We start from the raw sequence: 21,321 nt of genomic DNA, 5'->3' as shown, positions 1-21,321 counted from the left end.
AGAAAGATTTGTGGAGCAAAAGGGTTATTTGCATAGTGTCAAAAATCTCTTCTCCAAGATGTTAACTACAGAAGGAAAAACAATAACTTTACCATGGAGAAATCTGGCCGACATTACCTTAACCAAGTAACCAAGGTAAACATCACCAATAACAGACGCGGTGACAAAATTCATATTGAAGAAAAGTTTAAAAATGACTAGCACTCTTTAAAATCATTGAGGTCATGAAAGACAAAGAATGTGTAAGGGATTTTTGCAGAGGAGAAACTAAGGAAATATGAAATCTAAGTATGATGAGGATTGTGAATTAATCTTGAAACAAACAAAAAAATTGGTCTGCAAAGCTTGTGAAACCCATATGAACTCTGTCATTTCATTTATAGCAGTGTTCCAATATTAACCTTCAGTTTTGATAATTGTACCATAATTGTGCAAAGCATTAGCATTAGGGGAAAGTGGATGAAGTATGTATGCGTGTGCTTAGTCGCTCAGTTGTGTCAGACTCTTTGCAACCCCACGGACTGCAACCTGCCAGGCTCCTCTGTCCACGGGATTCTCCAGGCCAGAATACTGGAGTGGGTAGCCTTTCCCTCCTCCAGGGGATCTTCCGCACCCAGTGATCGAACCCAGGTCTCCCACATTGCAGGCAGATTCTTTACCATCTGATCCACAAGGGAAGTATATATGGGTATTGTCTATTTGGGGAACTTTCCTAAAATTATTTCAAAACAAAAATGAAAAAATTATACAGTATAATATTTAGTTAAAATCTAGAATGCAAAGTTAGGTTGTTTCAACATCAAAAATTATTCAATGTGATTCACTACATTTATAGACTAAAGAAAGAACTAATATGATAATCATAATAGATGCATGAAAATGTTTGATAAAATTCAATACCCATACAGGATCAAAAAGTAACAAACAATCTTATAAGACAGGCTCAAGGATATATTGCACAACACAGTTAAATAGCCAATATTTTGTAATAACAGTATGTGGAAAGTAATCTATAAAATTGCATAAAAATAAAAAATGTAAAAACATATACATTTACAGACAGAATTTCCTTAACCTAAGAACCATTACCTAAAAAACAGTTAATAGTATAATTTTTGATGAAATATTATGCTTAGTCCCTGAACTCAGGAAAAGACCTGGCACTAAGATTCAATTGTAATTGATGGTATAATTGAAGGAAAAGAAAAATAAACGTAAGAGAAAAAAAACAGTATAAGATTTTAAAAGAATAAATAAAATTGTCTTTTATCTCCCTATATAAAGATTGCTAAATGCAGAATATAAAAAATCTATACATACAAATTATTGCAAAATTGCAGGTAAGAATGTCAATATATAAAAATCAAGTGCATTTATAAATACTATAAATGTACCCAAAAAGCCTAAAGTTTAAAACAGTATTTTATATGCCATGAAATATGAAATGACCAAATTGTCAACTTTTGCTGGATCATAAAAAAAGCAAGGGAATTCCAGAAAATCACTTAACTTCTATTTCATTGACTACACTAAAACCTTTGACTGTGTGGATCACAAAAAACCTTGGAAAACAGTATTTAAAATAGCATAAAAGCATGAAACTCATAAGAATAACAGACATTATTATTGGTAAAATAATACATAAATTGATCAATAGAGAAAAGTAGATATTCCAAGGAGAGTCTCACAGTCACTTGATTCATGACAGAGTTCACACACTGGTGCAGTGGGAAAGGATGGTTTTAGGAGGCTTGAATCCCCAGGTAAAATATATAGAAAAATAGAAGTAAATATTTATCCTCATAATATGTTAAAAAGTATCCATATAAATTATAGATCCTAACATGGAAGATAAAATAATAAAGTCACTTGAGGGTAACATAGGTTACTATGTTTGACCTTGGAGCTGGGAAAGAGTTCTTAACGAGGACGAAAATAAGAACTAAAAATAAATAAAAACATTAAAAAACTAGATACATTTCATTGAGAATTTTTTTTGAAGCAAAAACACCAGGAGAAATGTGAAAAGGCAAACCAAAGAGTGAAATAATATACCTGCAGATAGATATCCAACAAGTGATTCATCGAGAATGTATACATGTATCAATAAGAAAACAACAATTAATGGACAAAAAAAGAAGTTCCAAATGGCTGTTGAGCAAATGAAAATGTACTCAACCTCAATCGATATCAAGGAAATATAAAACCACAGTGAGACACGACTGCATCTAATGTGTTATTAGGACTCCTAACATCATGAAAAGAAAACAGCAGAAGTGGAACTCTCAAACCCAGCTTGTGGGACTATGTCACCATACTGCTACTATAGAAAACAATTTGGGAATGTCTTCTAAAGCTGAATATACACGAATTCTAGAACCTGCCCAACAGAAATGCATACATTGGGCACGAGAAGATAGCAAGAATATATTGGGTTGAACAAAAAGTTCGTTCGGGTTTTTCTGTACCATCTTAAGGAAAAAACCTAAACAAAAATTTTGGCCAACCCGTACACAGCAGCATTATTTTTCTTAGCCTAAATCTGTAAGCAGTAGAATTGATTAATAAATTGTGCTATAATCATTCAACAAAATACCATCCAGGATTGAGAATGCAAGAACAAGCTAGATGTGAAAGAGCACAGCCGTATGATTTCCTTATATGACATTCAAAAACAGGCAAAACTATTACACTGAAAGACGTTAGAATAATGTCTATGCTTGAGGGTAGGAGGACATTACATTATGGCCTGGTGTCTGGGTTGTGTGTGGTGTTCTGTCTCTTGGTTTGCTTGACAGTTACATGGTATGTTCATTTTGTGAGAATTTACCAAGCTGTAGAGGTGTAATCTGTGTACTTAACACTAAAATAGGATGCATACACACGTCTGTGTTTCAAAGAGACAGAAGTCCCAGAATTTCGTTGAGGTATTTCCTCACATTTGTTCCTTAGTTTCTAGAAATGTAGTCTTTATGTAATAAGTTAAGTACACAGCGTAGGTAGCTGAAGGTGCTTGTCAAATTTGCTAATGATACAGAATTGAGGATAACTAAGGGAAGAATGGGCTTCTTAGCTGGGCTAGTGGTAAAGAACCTGCCTGCAAATGAAGGAGACATAAGAGACATGGGTTCCATCCCTGGGTCAGGAAGATCTCCTGGAGGAGAGCATGGTAATCTACTCCAGTATTCTTTTTTTTTTTTCCTACCAAAGTTTATTGTTCATTATCATGTCTATAACTAAAGAGAAATGACATGAATCCACAATATTTAGTACAGTTTAACATATTCCATCAGTTTCAAAAGATTTAACATATTAAAAGCCTGTTTCTAAATTTTTTCATAAGTTTTATGTCATTTAAATATTAATATACAATTAGGTAAAATTCAGAGTATATTAGAAAACAGGAAAAATTGAATTATAAAGATCTCATTAACTCGCTTAAGGGATTAAACACATACCTGCACAAGGGGAATTTTTTCTTTGAAAACAGAAATAGTCTGACTCATTTAATACAGAAAATAATCAGCAATATATTTTCTTTTTTTTTTTTTAATTTTTAAACTTTACAAAATTGTATTAGTTTTGCCAAATATCGAAATGAATCCGCCACAGGTATACATGTGTTCCCCATTCCAGTATTCTTGCCTGGAGAATCCCATGGACAGAGGAGCCTGGTGGGCTACAGTCCATGGGGTCGCAAGAAGTTGGACACAACTGAAGCTACTACATACATATGCACAAGAGGGTAATAATGACCTTGAATGAGTGAAAGCACAGTAAGAGCGGAAATGATAAGTGGCAAAAGGAGCTGAATTCGTGGAAACTGAAACACTTAAAGTAGAATAAATGCAGCTCCTACAATTAGACGCAAACAGTGGCAAAAGGAAAGAGACATTCAGCGTAGCAGTAGGTTTTGAATGAGAGATTTGGAGGTTTTAAATGACAGTTTGCTCAAAATGAATCAGTAGCCATGGATGTCAAAATTAATCATAAATTGCTTCTGGAGAAGTTAAAGTGGTCATGCCTTAGGAGAGCAATCAGTCTGATATACCTCACACTGGTCAATTTATATCTAATACAGTGCTTTTCACTTCTGAGTGTGGCATTTAAAAACAAGCCAGGATGCCTCAGTAAATTGAAATCAGAAAGTCAGGGAAATGGGAATGTTTATAAACACAGATCAGGCTTCCCAAGCGGTACTAGCGGTAAAGAACCCACCTGCCAGTCCATGAGACATAAGAGACTTGGGTTTCAGTTCCTGGGTCAGGAAGATGCCCTGGAGGAGGGCATGGCAACCCACTCCAGTATTCTTGCCTGGACAACCCCATGGACAGAGGAGGCTGGTGGGCTACGACTGAAGGGACTTAGCATTCATGCACACAGAAACACAGATCAACTAACTATACTGGAGATGCTTACCCTAGGCGGGAAAAAAGCTCAGTAGGGTCTTGAGAAGCCCTCCAAATTTATAAATTCTCCCATTTGAAGAATGAATAAATATACTTGCTATCATTTCAAATGACAGAGGAAGGCAAAAGGAAGGAGAATATGTACCATGGAAGTAGATTTCAGTTGTTGAATATTTATTATCTGCAAGAAATAACTTTCAATGGTTAGAGATGTCCTGCAATGCAGTGTCACACTTTTAAAAACTTCTGTTCTCTGGAAATAGTTTAGCTAAGGCCAGATAAATTGCTATCAACAATGTTGTTGGTTGAGAAATTAGATGAGATGAGCCTGTTTTCTGGTATCTGATCAAGTCCTTTTGTTTACTGATTGAATAAGAAGCTGTTGACACCAGGAATGACCCGGAACATGCAGGGTGCATGCATGGAGCCATAAATAAACACACATATGTAAGAAAGATTAAAAAAGGCAAATAGGTAGATGGTCTGCTCAGTCATAATGGGAGAAGATGAAAACTAATTCTTGAAGAGTAGATCAGAACTGATAAGGTGTGGTAGTTGATGGGCTATGTAAGCAGGGAAGAATTCAGAGATGTCAGGACCGATATCTGGAGTCAAGGTGGTTGGAGTCATCTATGAGGTGAGAGTTTTAAGAACTAAAGGACTTGAAGATATTCTCGATAAATTTACCTTCTTTCTCTTCTCCCTCTCTCTCTTAATTTTAAATAAGAGGAAGCTACTGGGCTTCCCTGGTAGCTCAGATGGTGAAGAATCTGCCTGCAGTGCGGGAGATCTGGATTTGATCCCTGGGTGGGGAAGATTCCCCTGGAGGAGGGAACGGCTACTCAGCCCAGTATTCTTTGCATGGACAGAGGAGCTTGGTAGGCTACAATCCATGAAGTCGAAAAGAGTTGGGATCAACTGCGAGACTAGCACATTAACTTTTACTTTTTCTTCAAAAAGCTACTATTTTATTGGGGGAAATTTTTTAATTGCATTGTGAATTTCCTGTTAGCAGAGAAGTATTTTAGGTATTTTTTTCTCTTAAAAATAAAAAAGGAATTTTATTATTGGGGGAGGGAGGAATCCTTAACTGATAGTTTCAAGTTAAAATCTTAGGAGAAAATAAAATCTCTCCAGCTTCTAGATATCATTGAGCTGTGGGTGTTCCATACAGAGTTGCGAGGAGGGAGTCAGTCCAATGACAAGACAAAAATAATGAAAAAGCAGCGGAGAAACAGTGAATGAGCAGAATAAGTTGGGTTGTAAAGGCTGAGATAATTAGGCAAATGTGCAGAGAAAAGCAGAAACCAGAAAATGTGCCCACAGAAGGAGAAAATGAGAGATTGACAGAAGATGTGTCTAGGGTTTGGGTGTTTTCCAGCTCTGGTTAGACATTATTCGACTTGTTCAAAATTGCCACCTTGGTTTACTTAAGCAGGTTTCCGTTGTTTGCAAAAAAAATAAAAATAAAAATCCCCCAGGCCAGTGCTTCTCCATCCTGTCTGTGCACTGGAATCTCCTAAGGAGATTGTAAAAATATCAATGCCTGGAGCGCACCTCAAAAGATGTTGATTTAATTGGTCTGCAGTGACACCAGGGTGATGGGATTGTTAAAAGTTTTCCAGGTTTTTCTAAACGTGTAGCCAGGGTTTAGATCCACTGCATGCGTCTCGAGTCTAGAGCGGAGGGTCTGACACGCCATGAAGCAACAGAATAACCTGGAGGACTGGTTGCATCATAGACCGTGGCCCACTCCCCAGCAATGTGGCTACTGAAGCAAGTCTGGGTGAGGCCCAGGAACGTGCATATCTAACAACCCCAGGGGATACTCATGCCGCCGGACATGGGGCTATGCTTTGAAAGCCTCTAAAGGAACCGATCAAATAACTGTTCAAGGTGTGATCTTCTGCCATCATGAATTTCCCGCCAAGTTTTCTCTCTCACGCCTCAGTTTCTCCCTGGGAATAAACACCCACCATTCTCATGAAAAGTGTGCAAACAAATTAGGGCTGTGTCTTAGCAACAGATTTCTCAGCTGAACCAGAAGCTATGCCTCTGTGGTGACAGGTGCTCCTTAGCTGCCGAACTCAACTGGAAAAAAAGAATTTTATTTTTTTCTGATCCTTCAGATTCTGAAAGCTGACATAAATGATAAATTATAGACCTCTGCACCTGTTGGAATGAGCTCCACTCTGCCCTAGGAGTTCTAGTGGCCCCTCAAGATTGAAAATAAAGGAGATGGAGACATTGATCTACTTATTGCTCAAATGACATCCCTAAAAATAAAGGCACGTTAGTTATAGGAAACATGTGTTACTCTACATTGCAGGGGGCAATTACAAGACAATTATCAAGTTATTTCAGTTAAAGAAGCTTTTTTCTTTCTGATTGGATGACTTAATACTCGTCTACTTCCTTTCAGTAAAAATCTGTAATAGGTAAGTGGGAAATGTGCCCAGTCATGACACTCTAATATCCATGCATTAATAAATGGCCCTATCTTGCTTATTCATCAATTGATTCAACAAATATTTGCTGGGTGCCTGCACTGTGGCAGAAGAAATTAAAATTTTAATATAAGGCAATACTGCCCTCAATAACAATGACAAGAACAACAGTAGTTAATTTATTGGAGACTTACAATGATTCAGATACTGTGCTAAACATTTAATATAGATTATCTCATGATGAAGTAGGTGCTATAATTATCTCCTATTTTGCAGCTGAAAACTTAATTGCAGGAAAAAAAAAAAAAAGTAACTTGCCTAGGCTTGCTCAAGCTCGCACCACTATTAAGTATGTGAACAAGTAATTGAACCCGCGTTCGCTCTCATCCAGACTTCATGTTTTAAAACACTTTTTAGGTCGATATTGCCTTTTCCAGGAGCAGTTTTACTGGGATGATCCCACAAGTGAATGTTGCTGTTAATTGCTAAGTCATATTCTACTCTTTGCGACCCCACGGACTGCAGCACGCCAGGCTCCTCTCTCCTTCACTATCTCCTGGAGTTTGCTTAAATTCATGTCCATTGAGTCGATTATACCATCCAACCATCTGTCGCCCCCTTCTCCTCCTGCCCTCAATCTTTTCCAGCATCAGGGTATTTTCCAATGAGTTGGCTCTTCGCATGAGGTGTCCAAAGTACTGGAGCTTCAGCTTTAGCATCAGTCCTTCCAGTGAACATTCAGGGTTGGTTTCTGTAGAATTTACTGATTTGATCTCCTTGTAGTCCAAGGGACTCACAAGAGTCTTCTCCAGCACCACAATAGGTGAACATACTACTGTCAGAGGAGAAAGACGCACAGTTCCTCTGGAAACCCAAATAAAGACAAGCTGCACAACTCCTGGGGTGTCTTCCACCATGCACTCTAAGGAACGGCACCCCTGAAGTGTATGATGTGGTGGTCCTGGGATTCTTTAGGGGGTGATACCTAAGATGAGCTCCACTGAAGGAGAGCTGTCCAAGCAAATGGAAAAATGAGAAATGACTATGCACATGAAGAACTGCAATCACTCAGAATAAGACTATAGACTGAAAGAGAGTGGATCCTGGGGACAGGCAGAGGTGGGCAGTGATCAGATCCCTGATGTGCATGCTTATCATTGCAGGATGTTTGGACATTTTCCCAACAGTGGGGAAGGAGCCATCAGTATTGTGGTAAAGAGGAGTCATGCACTCAGGTCACCAGAACTGGAGTAAGAAGGAATTGCAGGAGGACTTCCCTGGCAGGGGGCATCCCTGTTAGCTCAGATGGTAAAGAACCTACCTGCAATGCAGAAGACCCAGGTTCAATCCCTAATCCAGGAAGATTCCCTGGAGAAGGGAATGGCTACTCACTCCAGTACTCTTGCCTGGAGAATTCCATGGACAGAGGAGTCTGGCGGGTTACAGTTTCATGGGGTCACAAAGAATTGGATGCGACTGAGCAAAGCGACCTTCCCTGGTGGCCCGGTAGTTAAGATTTCACCTTCTGATGCAGGGTGTATGAGTTCGATCCCTGGTTGGGGAGCTAGGATCCCACATGCCTGAGGGCCAGGAAACCAAAACATTTTTAAAAAATGAAAAAAGAAAAAAAAAAAAGAAGCACTACTGTAACAAATTCAATATAGATTTTATAAATCATCCACTTCAAAACAACAAACAAAAAAACAACAAAGAATGAATTGCAGGGCCTGAGACCAGGCACAAGAGAGGGCAAACGCTTACTTTAAGGGAGAAAAGGTAAGTATGGATACAAAGGATGTTTGGCGAGAGAGTAAGAAAGTAAAATCTATAGGAATTAGAGACTAAATGGATTCACAGGCTTAGTGAGGAAGAGGTTAAGAATGATACCTAAATTCTGATTACGTAAATAGGCAATATGATGTGCTTTTCCCCAAGGCAAGGGACTTGGGAGAGACATAGATCTGAAGCTCTCGTTTAGTTAAGTTTTGTTTTCTTTGAGCCAGAGTGGTTAGTCTTACACTTGTTCACCCTGAGCTAAACTGAGTCCCTTGTGCCTCACTTTCTTCATCAGCCAAGTGTATACTGTGGATTGGATTACGATTTTGAAATCAGACTCCCATGCGTCTCCCTAGTACCTTTTCCCGTGAATTCCTATCTGAACTAAATTGCAAGGTTAATTTAATTCATGCAAATGTGTGTTCCATCATTTCTTGCTCAGCAAAGAGGCTGTTGAGGGCCCCATTACTATGCTGCTCACACACCTTCACCATCTTTCCCTCCATTCCTTGGTCCCACCCTGGGTCCTCTATAAGCTAATTGGGAACCTTGTTCCAGAGGTTACTCCCCCCTCATCTCAAGCCCATCTCTCCTAGCCATTCCCCTACTCCCATGGCTCCGCTGTTCCTGATTGTTTACTGCTCTTTCTGCCAGCTTTAAGCTGCTGTGTTTTCCATTCCTGACATCTGGGTCTTGTTCCTGCTTCCTGGCAGCAAGACCTCCACATAATTTATACCCTTGCCACAAGAAAATGAAGGCAAGGCTGAAGCTCGAAGGAGGCTAATGCTGGGGAATGTGATGGAAATCCAAAACCACGATGCTTCCAATTAAACCAAACAAGTCTCACTATAGCCCTGGAGATTCCAGCCTGAGTACAATATTTTGCAGACAACATTCAGCCCAAGTTCTTGAGCAGAGTAAACCTCTCTAGGAGAGAAATGCTATTAGTGGAGTGCTTAGTTATCCAAGAACCCTGTTTGCAAGACCAGATTTCCCAGTCCTTTTACTGACAGGTGTGATCTCTTCTTAGCAAGAGATTCATCTGAGTTGTCAGCAACACCATTCATGTCTGAGGCTAACCACAGGGGGCACGTGCAGAATTTATTCCTATCAATACCTAAAAGAGGCAAGGTGAGGGTGAGGGTTGGCTTCCCCAGTGACTCAGCTGGTAATGAACCTGCCTGCCAATGATGGAGATGCAAGAGATGCAAGAGAGGCAGGGTTGATCTCTGGGTCAGAAAGATCCCTTGGAAGAGGAAATGGCAGCCCACTCCAGTATTCTTGTCTAGAGAACTCCAGGGACAGAGAAAGAAGCCTAGTGGGCTACAGTCCACGAGGTCACAAAGTGTTGGATAGGACTGAGCAAATACACAAACACAACTGAAAGAGGATCTGATGTTCTTTTCTCTTTCCTAGAGTGAGAGATTCTCACTTAAATTGGGCCATTATGGGTCAAAGTTCCAACACGGTCTTAGAAAAGCAGCCTTACTTACACATCAGCTTTGTCTACCTCCAGTGGCTAATTTGGGGTGAAAATTTTCCCATTTAACTCAGCAGAAGGCATCAGTAACTAATGGGTTATGAGATTTCTCACAGTGGGACCCTTTATTAAATATTATAAAATGCTGCTGGAAGTTTTCCGCCATTCCGGAGTTAGGTATTATAATGTCCTTCTTTCTCAAATAGCTCAATTATGTTGACAAAGCCCATGTACATTAATGCAACATCATGCACTCTAAAGTGTGGCTTTGTTTTGGATGTAGCACCGTTCTGGGAACTAATAATGATTTTAATCTCTGCGGTTTACTTAAATGTTTGATATGGGCCAGTCATACTGTTAAGGTTCATGACATACATGTTTAATCAGTATAAAATTCCTGAAAGGAGGCTTTCATTCAAATTTACAAATGAGGTTCAACTTAGCATTGTGCTAAAGTTAAAGGAGGTTAAATGACTAGCACATAGCCACTCATTACTTAATCTTTATTCTGGTATCACGGGAACAATTTTAAATAAAAAAATATGGGATCAAATTATTATTATAATTTTTTTTTTTTTTTTACCCAGGACCTCCATGTTTTCTGTTGCTTGTTTCCTTTTTGGAAGGGGGTTTTTTTCCCCTACTTTATCCTCAAATACAAAAACAGGAGAATTCTAGATTCAGTACCTTAGCCTGAGTCAAAGAAAATAAGTAACTGTAACACATGTTCCTTTGCTACTTCTGAAGAATAGAGTGCAGATAAAATAAATTGTGTGTACAGCGTATCCTTAGGTCCTTGGAGACAAGGATTTAGGAAGGGACATGCCATTTCTTCTTGTCCTCTACTTCCGTGCCTTTTTTAAAAAGAAGCTGATGAACTAAAAACATATGCCAGAGGGACAGAATAAGACCAGTAAAATAATGTTAGTAGCTGAAAGTTCTGTTTCATTGGGCCCCAGAGAAGGATAAACCCCAAATACGCCCTCCCTGTCCCCTGGAAGAAGGCAGCCTATTTTGTGTGAGTGGTAAATGGAAATCAATGAGCTGCTCACGGAGCACTGCAATCTCTTTACCAACACGTATTCAAATTCTTGTCTGGGAAGTCCCATGGACAGAGGGGCATGGCGGGCTACAGCCCATGGGATTGCAAAGAGTCAGACATGACTGAGCATGCACGCACGCACACAGCAAGAGCCAGGGGGATGGAAACTGATACCTCTCCTAATTCTGAAGCCCAGATGCTCTGCAGCAGGACAGAGACCAAGCAGCTACAGCACAGCTCTTCAGAAGACACTGCTGGTCTCGGCTCCTCGGAGCTTGCTGGAGCCTCAGCTTTCCTCCTCTCCCCAAAGCCGTGTCCTACTGCCCCAGTGCAGCATATCTCCTGACCCCTGTGTGGAGCTCCTGGAAGATGAACATTTCAGTGCCTACCACTAGTTGATTGTTAAGGCTGTCTGCTCTTCTGGGCTTCTCCACTTACATACCTCTCCTCTGACTGGAGCCTTCTGATTTCTGATAAATCTTCTCAGCCTCTCTACTCTGTTCTGGCAAAGATAATCTCCCCTAAATTGACTCACACGCCTTTGTGCTGGTCAATTTTACTTTGAACATCCTCCTTTATCTCCTAGCTACATTTCAAAGCTCTGTGACTTTGCTTTGATTTCGTTAATTCTAAAATAAATGGAAATGGAAGTATGTACAAGTACAGAACTTGAAAGAGTTTTGAGTCAATGAGTTTTGTTGTAACTGACTCTTCATTCAAAATATAGAAAAATTTCCACTAATCTAGAAAGTTCCTTCCTGGCCCCTTTTATTGAATCTCCTTCTAGAGGAAACCACTGTTCTGGTCTAACTCATCTTAAACTTTGTATAAATAGAAGCATAGAATATGTGCTTCTTAATGTCTAACTTATTTCACTAAACATGTTCCTGAAATTGGTCTGTGTTTTTGAGTATATCTGTAGTTGATTGCTACTGTCTTTAAGTTTTTATTGTTGAATTGCATTCCGGTGTATAAATATGCCAATAGCGTGTGTTTCTGGGCTTTTGGATCCAACATCTGCAGCATATTTCCTGATCTTCTAACAGGCAAGAGAGACATAAAATGGAAGTTCAGGACGATAGGAAAGGGAACATAAGATCAGCGTGATGTGAGAGCTATGCCATTAGTTAATAAAAGCTTCCTTTCTTTTGCTCCGTCTGGTGACCTTCAGACACAGAAATCCCACCAAGTCTTCAATTTCACAAGGAAGAAGATAAAAGAGTCCATAATCAGGCTTGTAGACATCTAAAGAAAGGATATTTCTCTACTAGTTTATTGTGAGTGCAAGAAAAACCTTTACTCATCATTCAAGTACAACTCAAACGGCATCTTCAGTCTCTAGCATTTCCATAACCTTAAGGGAAAGTTACTCAAGCCCTCATTTGTGTTCCTACAACTCACACGAACCTTGGTTTTAGTTTTTACTGACAAACTTTGTTTCATTTTTTACTACATGGGTTTCTTCACAGACTTGACTCCACTTTCTACCAAAGAAATTATACAACTCCTTAAAGAAAAGGTACCTTCTGGCACTTGGCACAATTATTATACACATGATGTAAATGAGTAGACAAATGGATGACTGCCTGGATGGATGGATGAATGGATGGATGAAAAGATGGATGGATGAATGGATGGAAGGGTAGATGGATGAATCAGTGAATGGATGAAACAATATATGAAAAGGGCTGTATTGCTTATAAACTGAATGAACTGTATGGTCTTTTGCAAGCTCCAGAAGTATCATGACATTGCTTTCTCCCCATCTCCTGCATTCTCATTAGTCCCAGGAGTTTATATTATTCTACCTGCCAATATGCAAATGTCTCAGTACCATCTAGAGCAGGTAGAACCTCCTAACCACCAGAAATGGGCTTCCTAATGCTTTCAGAAATATTTCCATAAGAGTCAGTGTTTGTGTGGAGTTACTGTTAATTTACAACCATGTAGCACAAGAGACAATCTTGACTCAGTGGAAGACTTCCAGGTAAAGGACAGGCCTGAGTACTGAGTGAGTGGCAGTGCTTCTGCTGTCAGCAGAAGGCTGCTTAAATATAGCCACACAGGTAACTGAAAGTTGATGTTGGCCCTAAAGGAGAGCTTTGTAATGCTACGAACAACATCTAGCGCTCAGCTGTTTCTCACCCACCTCTCAGATGGTCCCAGCAGGAAACGAATCTGTGACTGTCATGTTTACAGTTAATTAATGTTTATTTATATTTTTAAACAAGGCTTTCACCTACCATGCTTTAAAATAAATGTTCTGCTCTTCAATTAGAGGTTGTCAGAGTGGAGAGGAATCCTGTTTGTTACGGATAGAATGTGTGTATGCTTAAAATGTGTATCAGGGTGGAAACTCTTTTTCTGTAAGTCTCTCTCTCTCTCCACCCAGAGGCTGAGGCTTCCTACTTAGAGAGACACTTTTCAAGATCTTGACTTTGAGATTGGGGCTCTGCTATGCACGAGGCCCTGGGTAGGGACTTTCCAAGTGGTGCTAGTGATAAAGAATCCAAGCAGGAGATACAGGTTCAATCCCTGGGTTGGGTAGATGATCCCCTGGAGTAGAAAATGTCAACCCACTGAAGTATTCTTGCCTGGAAAATTCCATGGGCAGAGGTGCCTGGCAGGCTACAGCTCATGGGGCAAAGAGTTGGACAGGACTGAGCACACATATGCAGGCCATGAAGTTACTTCTAGAGGGCAGACAGCAGATTACAGCGTCTCCTTGGATGGAGAATGTGAGGTAGCATGAAAACATGGCACATTTTGACCAATGTAGAATAAGTGTTCTTAAGGGAAAAGCATGTGCTTTGTCATTTTGCAATAAAGCACTGACTCAACAAGCCTGAAGCATGTAAACCCTATATTCTCCAAAGAAAGGTCTGACCCTGGACTGGCTCCTGGGAGCTCACCTTGACATCTGTGGAATATCCTGATAGATAAGAGTGTCTTTCTTTACCTGGGACCTTGGGCCACGTTAGAAGGTTGATACCATGTGATATATGGTGGGGTTCTTGGGCCACAAAGCTTGACCTCTGAAGAGCCTGGAGACTAAGATTAGCTGCATGGACACCAGGGCTACAAAATGACTCCTGAGGACTTCCCTGGCGGCTCAGTGGTTGAGAATCCACCTGCCAATGCGGGGGATAAGGGATTGATCCGTTGCCGGGAAGATCCCAGTATGTCTCAGAGTAACTTGGCTCCCGCGCCACAACCACTGAAGCACGTGCACCCAGAGCCCACGCTCTGCAACAGGAGAGGCCACCACGATGAGAAGCCCGCACGTGGCAGTTAGAGAGTAGCCCTCACTTGCCAAAACTAGAGAAAGCCTTCGTAGCAGCAACAAAGACACAGTGCAGCCAATATATAACGACCCTCACTAAAAACCCTGGTGGCTCAGGGGAGCGTCCTTGTCTGACAACATTCTACCTGTGATCACACGTCATAGATGGAGAATTAAGCATTGTCCATACAACTGCCCTGGGAGCAGACACCTGGACTTAACACATCCCCTCAAAGAATAAGTGATGAAGAGAGAAGGGGTTGCAGGGTAGAAAGCCAGATCAACTCTACTTCCTGGTGATCCCAAGGACATCATCTGACCTCTTAATGTTTTTGAGGTTCAAGTCAGCTTCTAAATTAGATATTCATCCATTGTTTCACTGGATACTCATTGAATGTGCCACTGTTTTAATCATATAGTATATGGTCAAAAAGTGGTTAATGGTGGAGATGATTGTTTGAATTGGTCCATGTGTGAGCTTCTGCAAATTAGTTTAAGCTCCTTCAGTGAGGTAAGCACTCTAAATCTGTACATATGCCCTCTGCACTTTTGCAGATAGATATGTTCATAGTTTGTAGTCCATAAATGATTACTTTCATACAGTTATGTGGCTAGTATTACCTCCTATCTTATCTTGAGCCTAAGCCTCTGAATGTTGTTTTTCATCAATTGCACATTTACTATAAGCTCGAGAGAAAAGCCTACATGTGAAGGTGCCTAGAATGGTGACAGAATCATCTGTGGAACTTAATAAGTGCTAGTTGAATACGAATCTGAACATCTAGAGAAAATTTTACTATTTAATGAGACATATACACTTTCCTTCTTGATGAATAACTGGAAAAAAAAACTAAAGACCCAGGAAATGGGATGAAATGCAATTTTTTGCCCGGTTTTCAGCAATGAATATTGAACTCCTAGTTTGCTCTTGTTGCCAGTTAAATGGTTTCCCAAAAAGATACTCTCAATCCCTAATTCCCAGTACCTATGTATGTGACTTTATTTGGAAAAAGATTCTTTGCAGATGTAACCAAGTTAAGAGGAGCCCATACTGAATTAGGGTGGGCCCTGGTTCACTGTGGGCTTCCCAGGTGGCTCAGTGGTAAAGAATCTGCCGGCCAATGTAGGAGATGCACATTTGATTCCTGGGTTGGGAAGGTCCCCTGGAGAAGGAAAGAGCAACCCACTCCAGTATTCTTGCCTGGGAAATCCCACGGACAGAGGAACCTGGTGGTCTACAGTCCATGGGGTCACAAAGAGTCAGACATGCCTGAGCATGTACACATTAGTCCAGTGACTGCTATGCTAAGAAAGGAGAAATTTGGCAGAGATTGGAGCTGTGCTCCCATGAGCCAAGGATGCGAAGGACTGCTGGCAATCACCAGAAACTAGGACGAGGCAATGAAGGCTTCTTTCCCAGAGTCTTTGGAGACATTAGGGGCTGCTGACATCTTAATTTCCAGACTTCTAGTCTCCAGAAGTGTGAAAGATAGGCTGCTGTTTTGTCTTTTTTTTAATCTATACAGTTTGTGGTATTCTGCTATGTCAGCCTTAGGAAATGAATATGCCCCCATTACAGCTTGTCATACACAGGTCTTAGGCTTGTGTCTGGTTTTCCTGCCTGAACAGAAAGTACTCTGTACCCAGAAGGTGGGGGGAACCAGCCAAGAGTGTGGAAGCAGAAGGAAGTGACTCACCATGGGACTCCGACCAATGCTGCCCAGGTAGTGGAGGAGTCCTTTGGCATGGTAGATTGTGGGCTGGAGATGAGCGCTGGGAGACAGCCACTGTCTGTTCAAGTCCTCCCCTCTCAGTGAGCATCTGTGACTGCGGGAACCAACAACAAGCAAATAAATACACATTTAGAAGAAAATAACTTGAGAAAATAAAGCTCGACAAGACAATTAAACTAATGAATCCAACTTCCTTCTGACTTCTGCTCAATTGGCATCCACTGAAGATGCCCAGAAAGATGCAGATCCCAATTGTCGTGATTATTCACAGCTCCCCAGAGAACTGGAAACCATATTTAACTTGAGTCAGGGTCACCAGAGTTTGAAGATGAAGTTTGGGAAATATTGTTCTCCGCTACCTACTTCTGAGGAGAACAAGTTCAATAAATTTCTCTAGACTCTCCAGTTCCACAAATAATCATTATTAATAATAAGTTGAGATCAATATATCATGCTGGGCATGTTACATATGCTCTTTCTAGCTGGCCCAGTAATTCTGCCAAGTGGATATTATTGCACCCCAGTGAAGACAGTGACACTTAGAAATGGTTAAATAAATGCCCCCAAACCACCTAACAGACTTAGGCTTTCCATCCACATCTGTTTCCCTCCGAGAAACAGCATAGGGTCTTTCTCCTAACACGTTAACTCCACCCTATCCATATAGATGCCACAGAAAACTTGACATTTACTCAGAGAGCTGGAGGGTCATTTTCAGATACATCATCATGGATTATTAGCTCTAGAAATGAGCTCAAAAATCATACTTGTCCTCATTTGGGAAAAGAGGATGTTCCCATTTGAAAGTATCAAGTCTCTCTACAAAGGTAACACAGCTGGTTAGCAAGAACAGTGACTGCAATTCAGAGAGAAGGAAGCCGAGATGCTGGGTGGTGGGTAAAGGGAACCTTAAAAGCCCGGGTCCACCAGTGATTACCAATGGCCGCCCCTTCTCTAGGGAGGCGACCAGAAGTCCTGCTGAGATGTTATTTATTCAATAGGCTGACAATCAAGGTACCAGAGATTAAGAGGAAGCAGAGCAGCATCTCCATCATCTAGTCCTCCCAACCTCCCTACCCGGATCCCTACTACCACCCCCTGCTGCCCTTGTCCTTCTCTTTTTGAAAACATAATTTTATTAAATTATTTATTTTTGGCTGCCCTGAGTCTGCTGCTTTGCTCAGGCTTTTTCTAGTTGCAGTGAGAGGGTGCTATTCTTCATTGCTGTGCGAGAGCTTCTCATCCTGGTGGCTTCTCTGCAGAGAACAGGCTCTCTGTGTCCCGGCTTCAGTAGCTGCAGCACGTGGGCTCAGCAGTTGTGGTGCGTGGACGTAGCTGCTCAGTAGTATGGAACCCACGTCCCCTGGATTGGCAGGCAGATTCTTTACCACTGAGCCACCAGTGATGTCCTGCCCTTGTCCTTCTGTGCTTCAACTTAATCAAACTGCACACCACTCTTCCTGAGAAATTGTGCCTGCTGGTCTCATTGCCAGGACTCCCCAAATCTTCATCCCTTACCTCTTCAACATTCAGGGGTCAGTTTTTCAGGGAAACTTTCCCTGATCCCCAGACCCTTATGTTCTCCTGGTACTAAATACATTGCGACACCATCCTCAGAGTTCTCATAGAATCTTTTTGAATGGTTTTCATTCCATTTACTTTTGTTTCTTTCACCTTTGTTGTTAAACTGTAAGCTTCCTTGGGGACAGAAACAGTTTCTTTGTTACCATGTAGACCCAAATATAGTAACTGTGTCAGAGTTGGTATTAGTAAATACTTTGGAGTGAAAAATGTACTAACATTTAAATGTAGAATCAGATACTTTTTCTGTTCAAAGAAAAAACACTATTTTTAATAAATCTTGGAGGTGGAAGGAAAAAGGTTCAGCCTCCTCCTTTCAGCACTTTCTAATCTCATGTTTCTGAAATTATCTTTAAATATTAGTTTCCTGCTGCTTGTCAGGCCCTGTTACAGCTTGCTGGAAACAGAAAATCTTTAGATTAATCATTTATCCTGATTTCACCATTAAAATATTTTGACTTGAGAAATGGTAGGTTTGTTGCATCTTCCTCTATGACTTTTATTCTTTCCTTGCTTTACATCCCCCAACATCCTCTTTTTAATAGCAATGACATTTAGAAATAGGGTTTCTGCCTGGCGACCAAGGATGAAGATAAAATACAAAGCAAATCTTTCGAAAGAAGCAAATAGCAATAGAAAGAAGCCAGCGTCCCAGACTTTCTCCTAAGCCTATCTGCTGTGTTTAAATGAATTTCTTTTCTCAAATCAAGGTACTTGCCAGCACAACATCCCAGAGCCTCAGAATTTTCTCTAACTGCTCTGTGATTCTGCCCTGACCTGGAGTCTCATCAACCCTGGGTTGTTTTTTTTTTTTTTTTTTTTTGTAATATCAAAAGTAATGAAATCAGTGGAGGCCCCATAAAAGTATTTGTTTGTTGCAATAAAAATGCAAGCTTTCTCTGTGACCAGTAGCCAGCAATTCCATGCAACTCTCTCTGCCTCTGCTTTCCTTCTGTTCCACAGAGATCACATTCTAGAGCAATGTCCACAAGGAAAAAACCCAGAGGTTGACAATGGCAGATATACCATTCCAGACAACAGTTCTTCCAAATGTAGGGGCGAGGTGGAGTTTTGTGCTGCGATCAGAATAAGCCTGAGTGTTGGTTAAACAGATTGAGTCTCAACTCAGCTTTGTCTCCAGATAAGGGGATTGGGGGCTTCTGAGAGTCAATACTGTCATATGCAAAAGAATACAGATACTCCTACCCTACCTCTCAGGATTATTCTGAGGGTTAAATGAAACGATCTCTGTTTTAGATATCTCCATGGAGAAACTACATAACTCTTTCTCCACCCGTCTATGTCCAGACCATGTCTACATCTATATCCACGTGCATAATCTCTACTTCTATCTGTATCTACATCTTCATCTTCAACTCTAATGCTCAGGGATGCCAAGCACCACTTGGATTATGGTCATTCATTCCTTATCTCATCCTAACACTTTTCCTTATGAATAATCATCAGAGAACTGCATGCACTTTGATTGGAAGGGAGAAGAATCTTGACTGGGAACCTCAAATAAGAGGCAGTGGTTAGTTTTTAAATTCAAACTGACTTGAACACATTTAAGAGTGGAAACCACGAGACTGAAGAGAAAAAGAGTTATCTAAGGAATGGTACAGACGAGGCTGTTTGCAGGGCGAGAATAGAGACAGATACAGAGAGTAAGTGTGTGGACATGGTGGGAAGGGGAGGGTGAGACGTATTTGGAGAGTAGGATTGACATATATGCAGCACCATGTGTTAAACAGAAAGCTAGAGGGAAGCTGCTATAAAGAACAAGGAGCTCAGCTCACTGCTCTGTGATGACCTAGACGGGCAGGATGGTGGGGGAGGCTGCAGGGGGAGGGATATGTGGACATGTATAGATGATCCACTTTGTTGTATAGCAGAAACTAATACAATGTCGTAAAGCAATTTCCAATAAAAAATAAAATGTTGTCTGAGGAAAAAAAATGCAAGGATATAACAATATAAATTGCTGAACAGACTATTTAATAGTCCCAAGCAGGCCATTAAATTGTACCAAGGGAAGGATGGCTTCTAAGATCTACTAGGTGTGCAGATTTGGGGAGAAACTGGACTCATTTGAGACTTAAACAAGTCTTTTCTCCTATTAGTCGGGGAAAATTTTTGCTGGTTTTTCAGGGGCGGAGACAACAATGCATTCCTTAGGTCTATCTAGGAGGCATGAACTTGGGAAACCCATATGTATTTGTATTCAGTGTTCTCTGCGTGGCTGTGGTTTTGAGAGTATCTCTGTGTGCACTTATGGCTTCAGCAGTTCCTAGATTTCTGCAATTTCACATTATTACAACAAGTACAACACCTAACTCGAGTGCTGCTCCTTTTAAAGCAAATCCATTTTCTTCCAATCTTCAAGTCCATTTAGCATTTTGTGTTAATGACATCAGCGATTCATGCAGTCGGAGGAATTGCTGTCGCTCTTCCTAGGGATTTGTTTTAAGCATTTGAAGATGAAATGCACCCCATCTTATTATCTACTGTAGCATTTCTGAAATGACAGCTGCTGCCTCTATGTGGAGAAAATTAGCAGATGGACAGTTATGACTGGCTGGCAATAAATTCAGCGCCTCTAATTTCTGAAAAGGGGTCATCCCTCAAATAGAGTTTGAAGTCTTGCTTTGCTTCTAACGAGAGGAAAATGGTCAGCATTGCTATCTTTTTTCCCCCACTGAAAAACTGCAGACTTACAGAAGAGGGGAAGAAACACTTCCTTTTGATTTTCACAAAGGAAGTCATTTGACTCATATAGTCCTCCCCATTTTTTTAAAGCAAAAGCATTGGTTTAAGAGAGTGTCAAACAGAGTGAAGTAAGTCAGAAAAAGAAAAACTTCATATATGAATGCATATATGTGGAATCTACGAAAATGTTATAGATCAACTTATTTGCAAACCAGAAATAGAGACAGATGCAGAGAACAAGCGTGGATACCAAAGGGGATAAAAGGGGGAGGTGGGAAGAACTGGGAGATTCGGATGGACATGTACACTCTACTGTGTATAAAGTAGACAACTACCGTTTAGCACAGGGAACGCTACTCAGTTCTTTGTGGTCACCTGAATGGGAAGGAAGACCAAAAGGAAGGGGATACGTGTCCACATGTAGCTGATGCACTTTGCTGTACAGTAGACACTAGCACGAGATTGTAATGCAACTTTCTTGTTCAGTCACTCAGCCGTGTCTGACTCTTTTGTGATCCCACAGACTGTACCTGCCAGGCTCCTCTGATCATGGGATTTTCCAGGTAAGAATACTGGAGTGGGTTGCCGTCTCTTTCTCAGAGGATCTTCCCAACTCATGTATCGAACCTACATCTCTTGAGTCTCCTGCATTGGCAGGCAGATTCCTTACCACCAAAGAATCTGTGCCACCTGGGAAGCCTCTCTGAGTACTTTACATGTATATTATGAGCCTGCCTTTTTTAGGGTATTTGCAGCACATGTCTAGGATATCTCTAATTAAACCTGCAGTTTTTGGTAGGTCAAATCCCTTCCCTTAAAAAAAAAAAAAAAAGGCTTTTGGTCTCCTGAAAATGTGGTCAT

General features: G+C 40.7%; 1 protein-coding gene across 2 annotated transcripts in view; it reads right to left on the bottom strand.

Moving 5' to 3' along the window:
* AGBL1 (ATP/GTP binding protein like 1) overlaps positions 1-21,321 on the bottom strand; it is a 928,519-nt gene that overhangs the window by 411,183 nt on the left and 496,015 nt on the right. For both annotated transcript variants that reach the window (XM_027520902.1, XM_027520903.1), the window contains exon 19: positions 16,135-16,264. In XM_027520902.1, the coding sequence (XP_027376703.1) occupies positions 16,135-16,264 (130 nt within the window). The remainder of the gene's footprint in view (positions 1-16,134; positions 16,265-21,321) is intronic.

The sequence above is a fragment of the Bos indicus x Bos taurus genome, chromosome 21 (genome assembly GCF_003369695.1).
Source record: "Bos indicus x Bos taurus breed Angus x Brahman F1 hybrid chromosome 21, Bos_hybrid_MaternalHap_v2.0, whole genome shotgun sequence".
NCBI lineage: Eukaryota > Metazoa > Chordata > Mammalia > Artiodactyla > Bovidae > Bos > Bos indicus x Bos taurus.
Note: the sequence above shows the minus strand (reverse complement) of the source record. Positions and strands in the feature narration are given on the sequence as shown.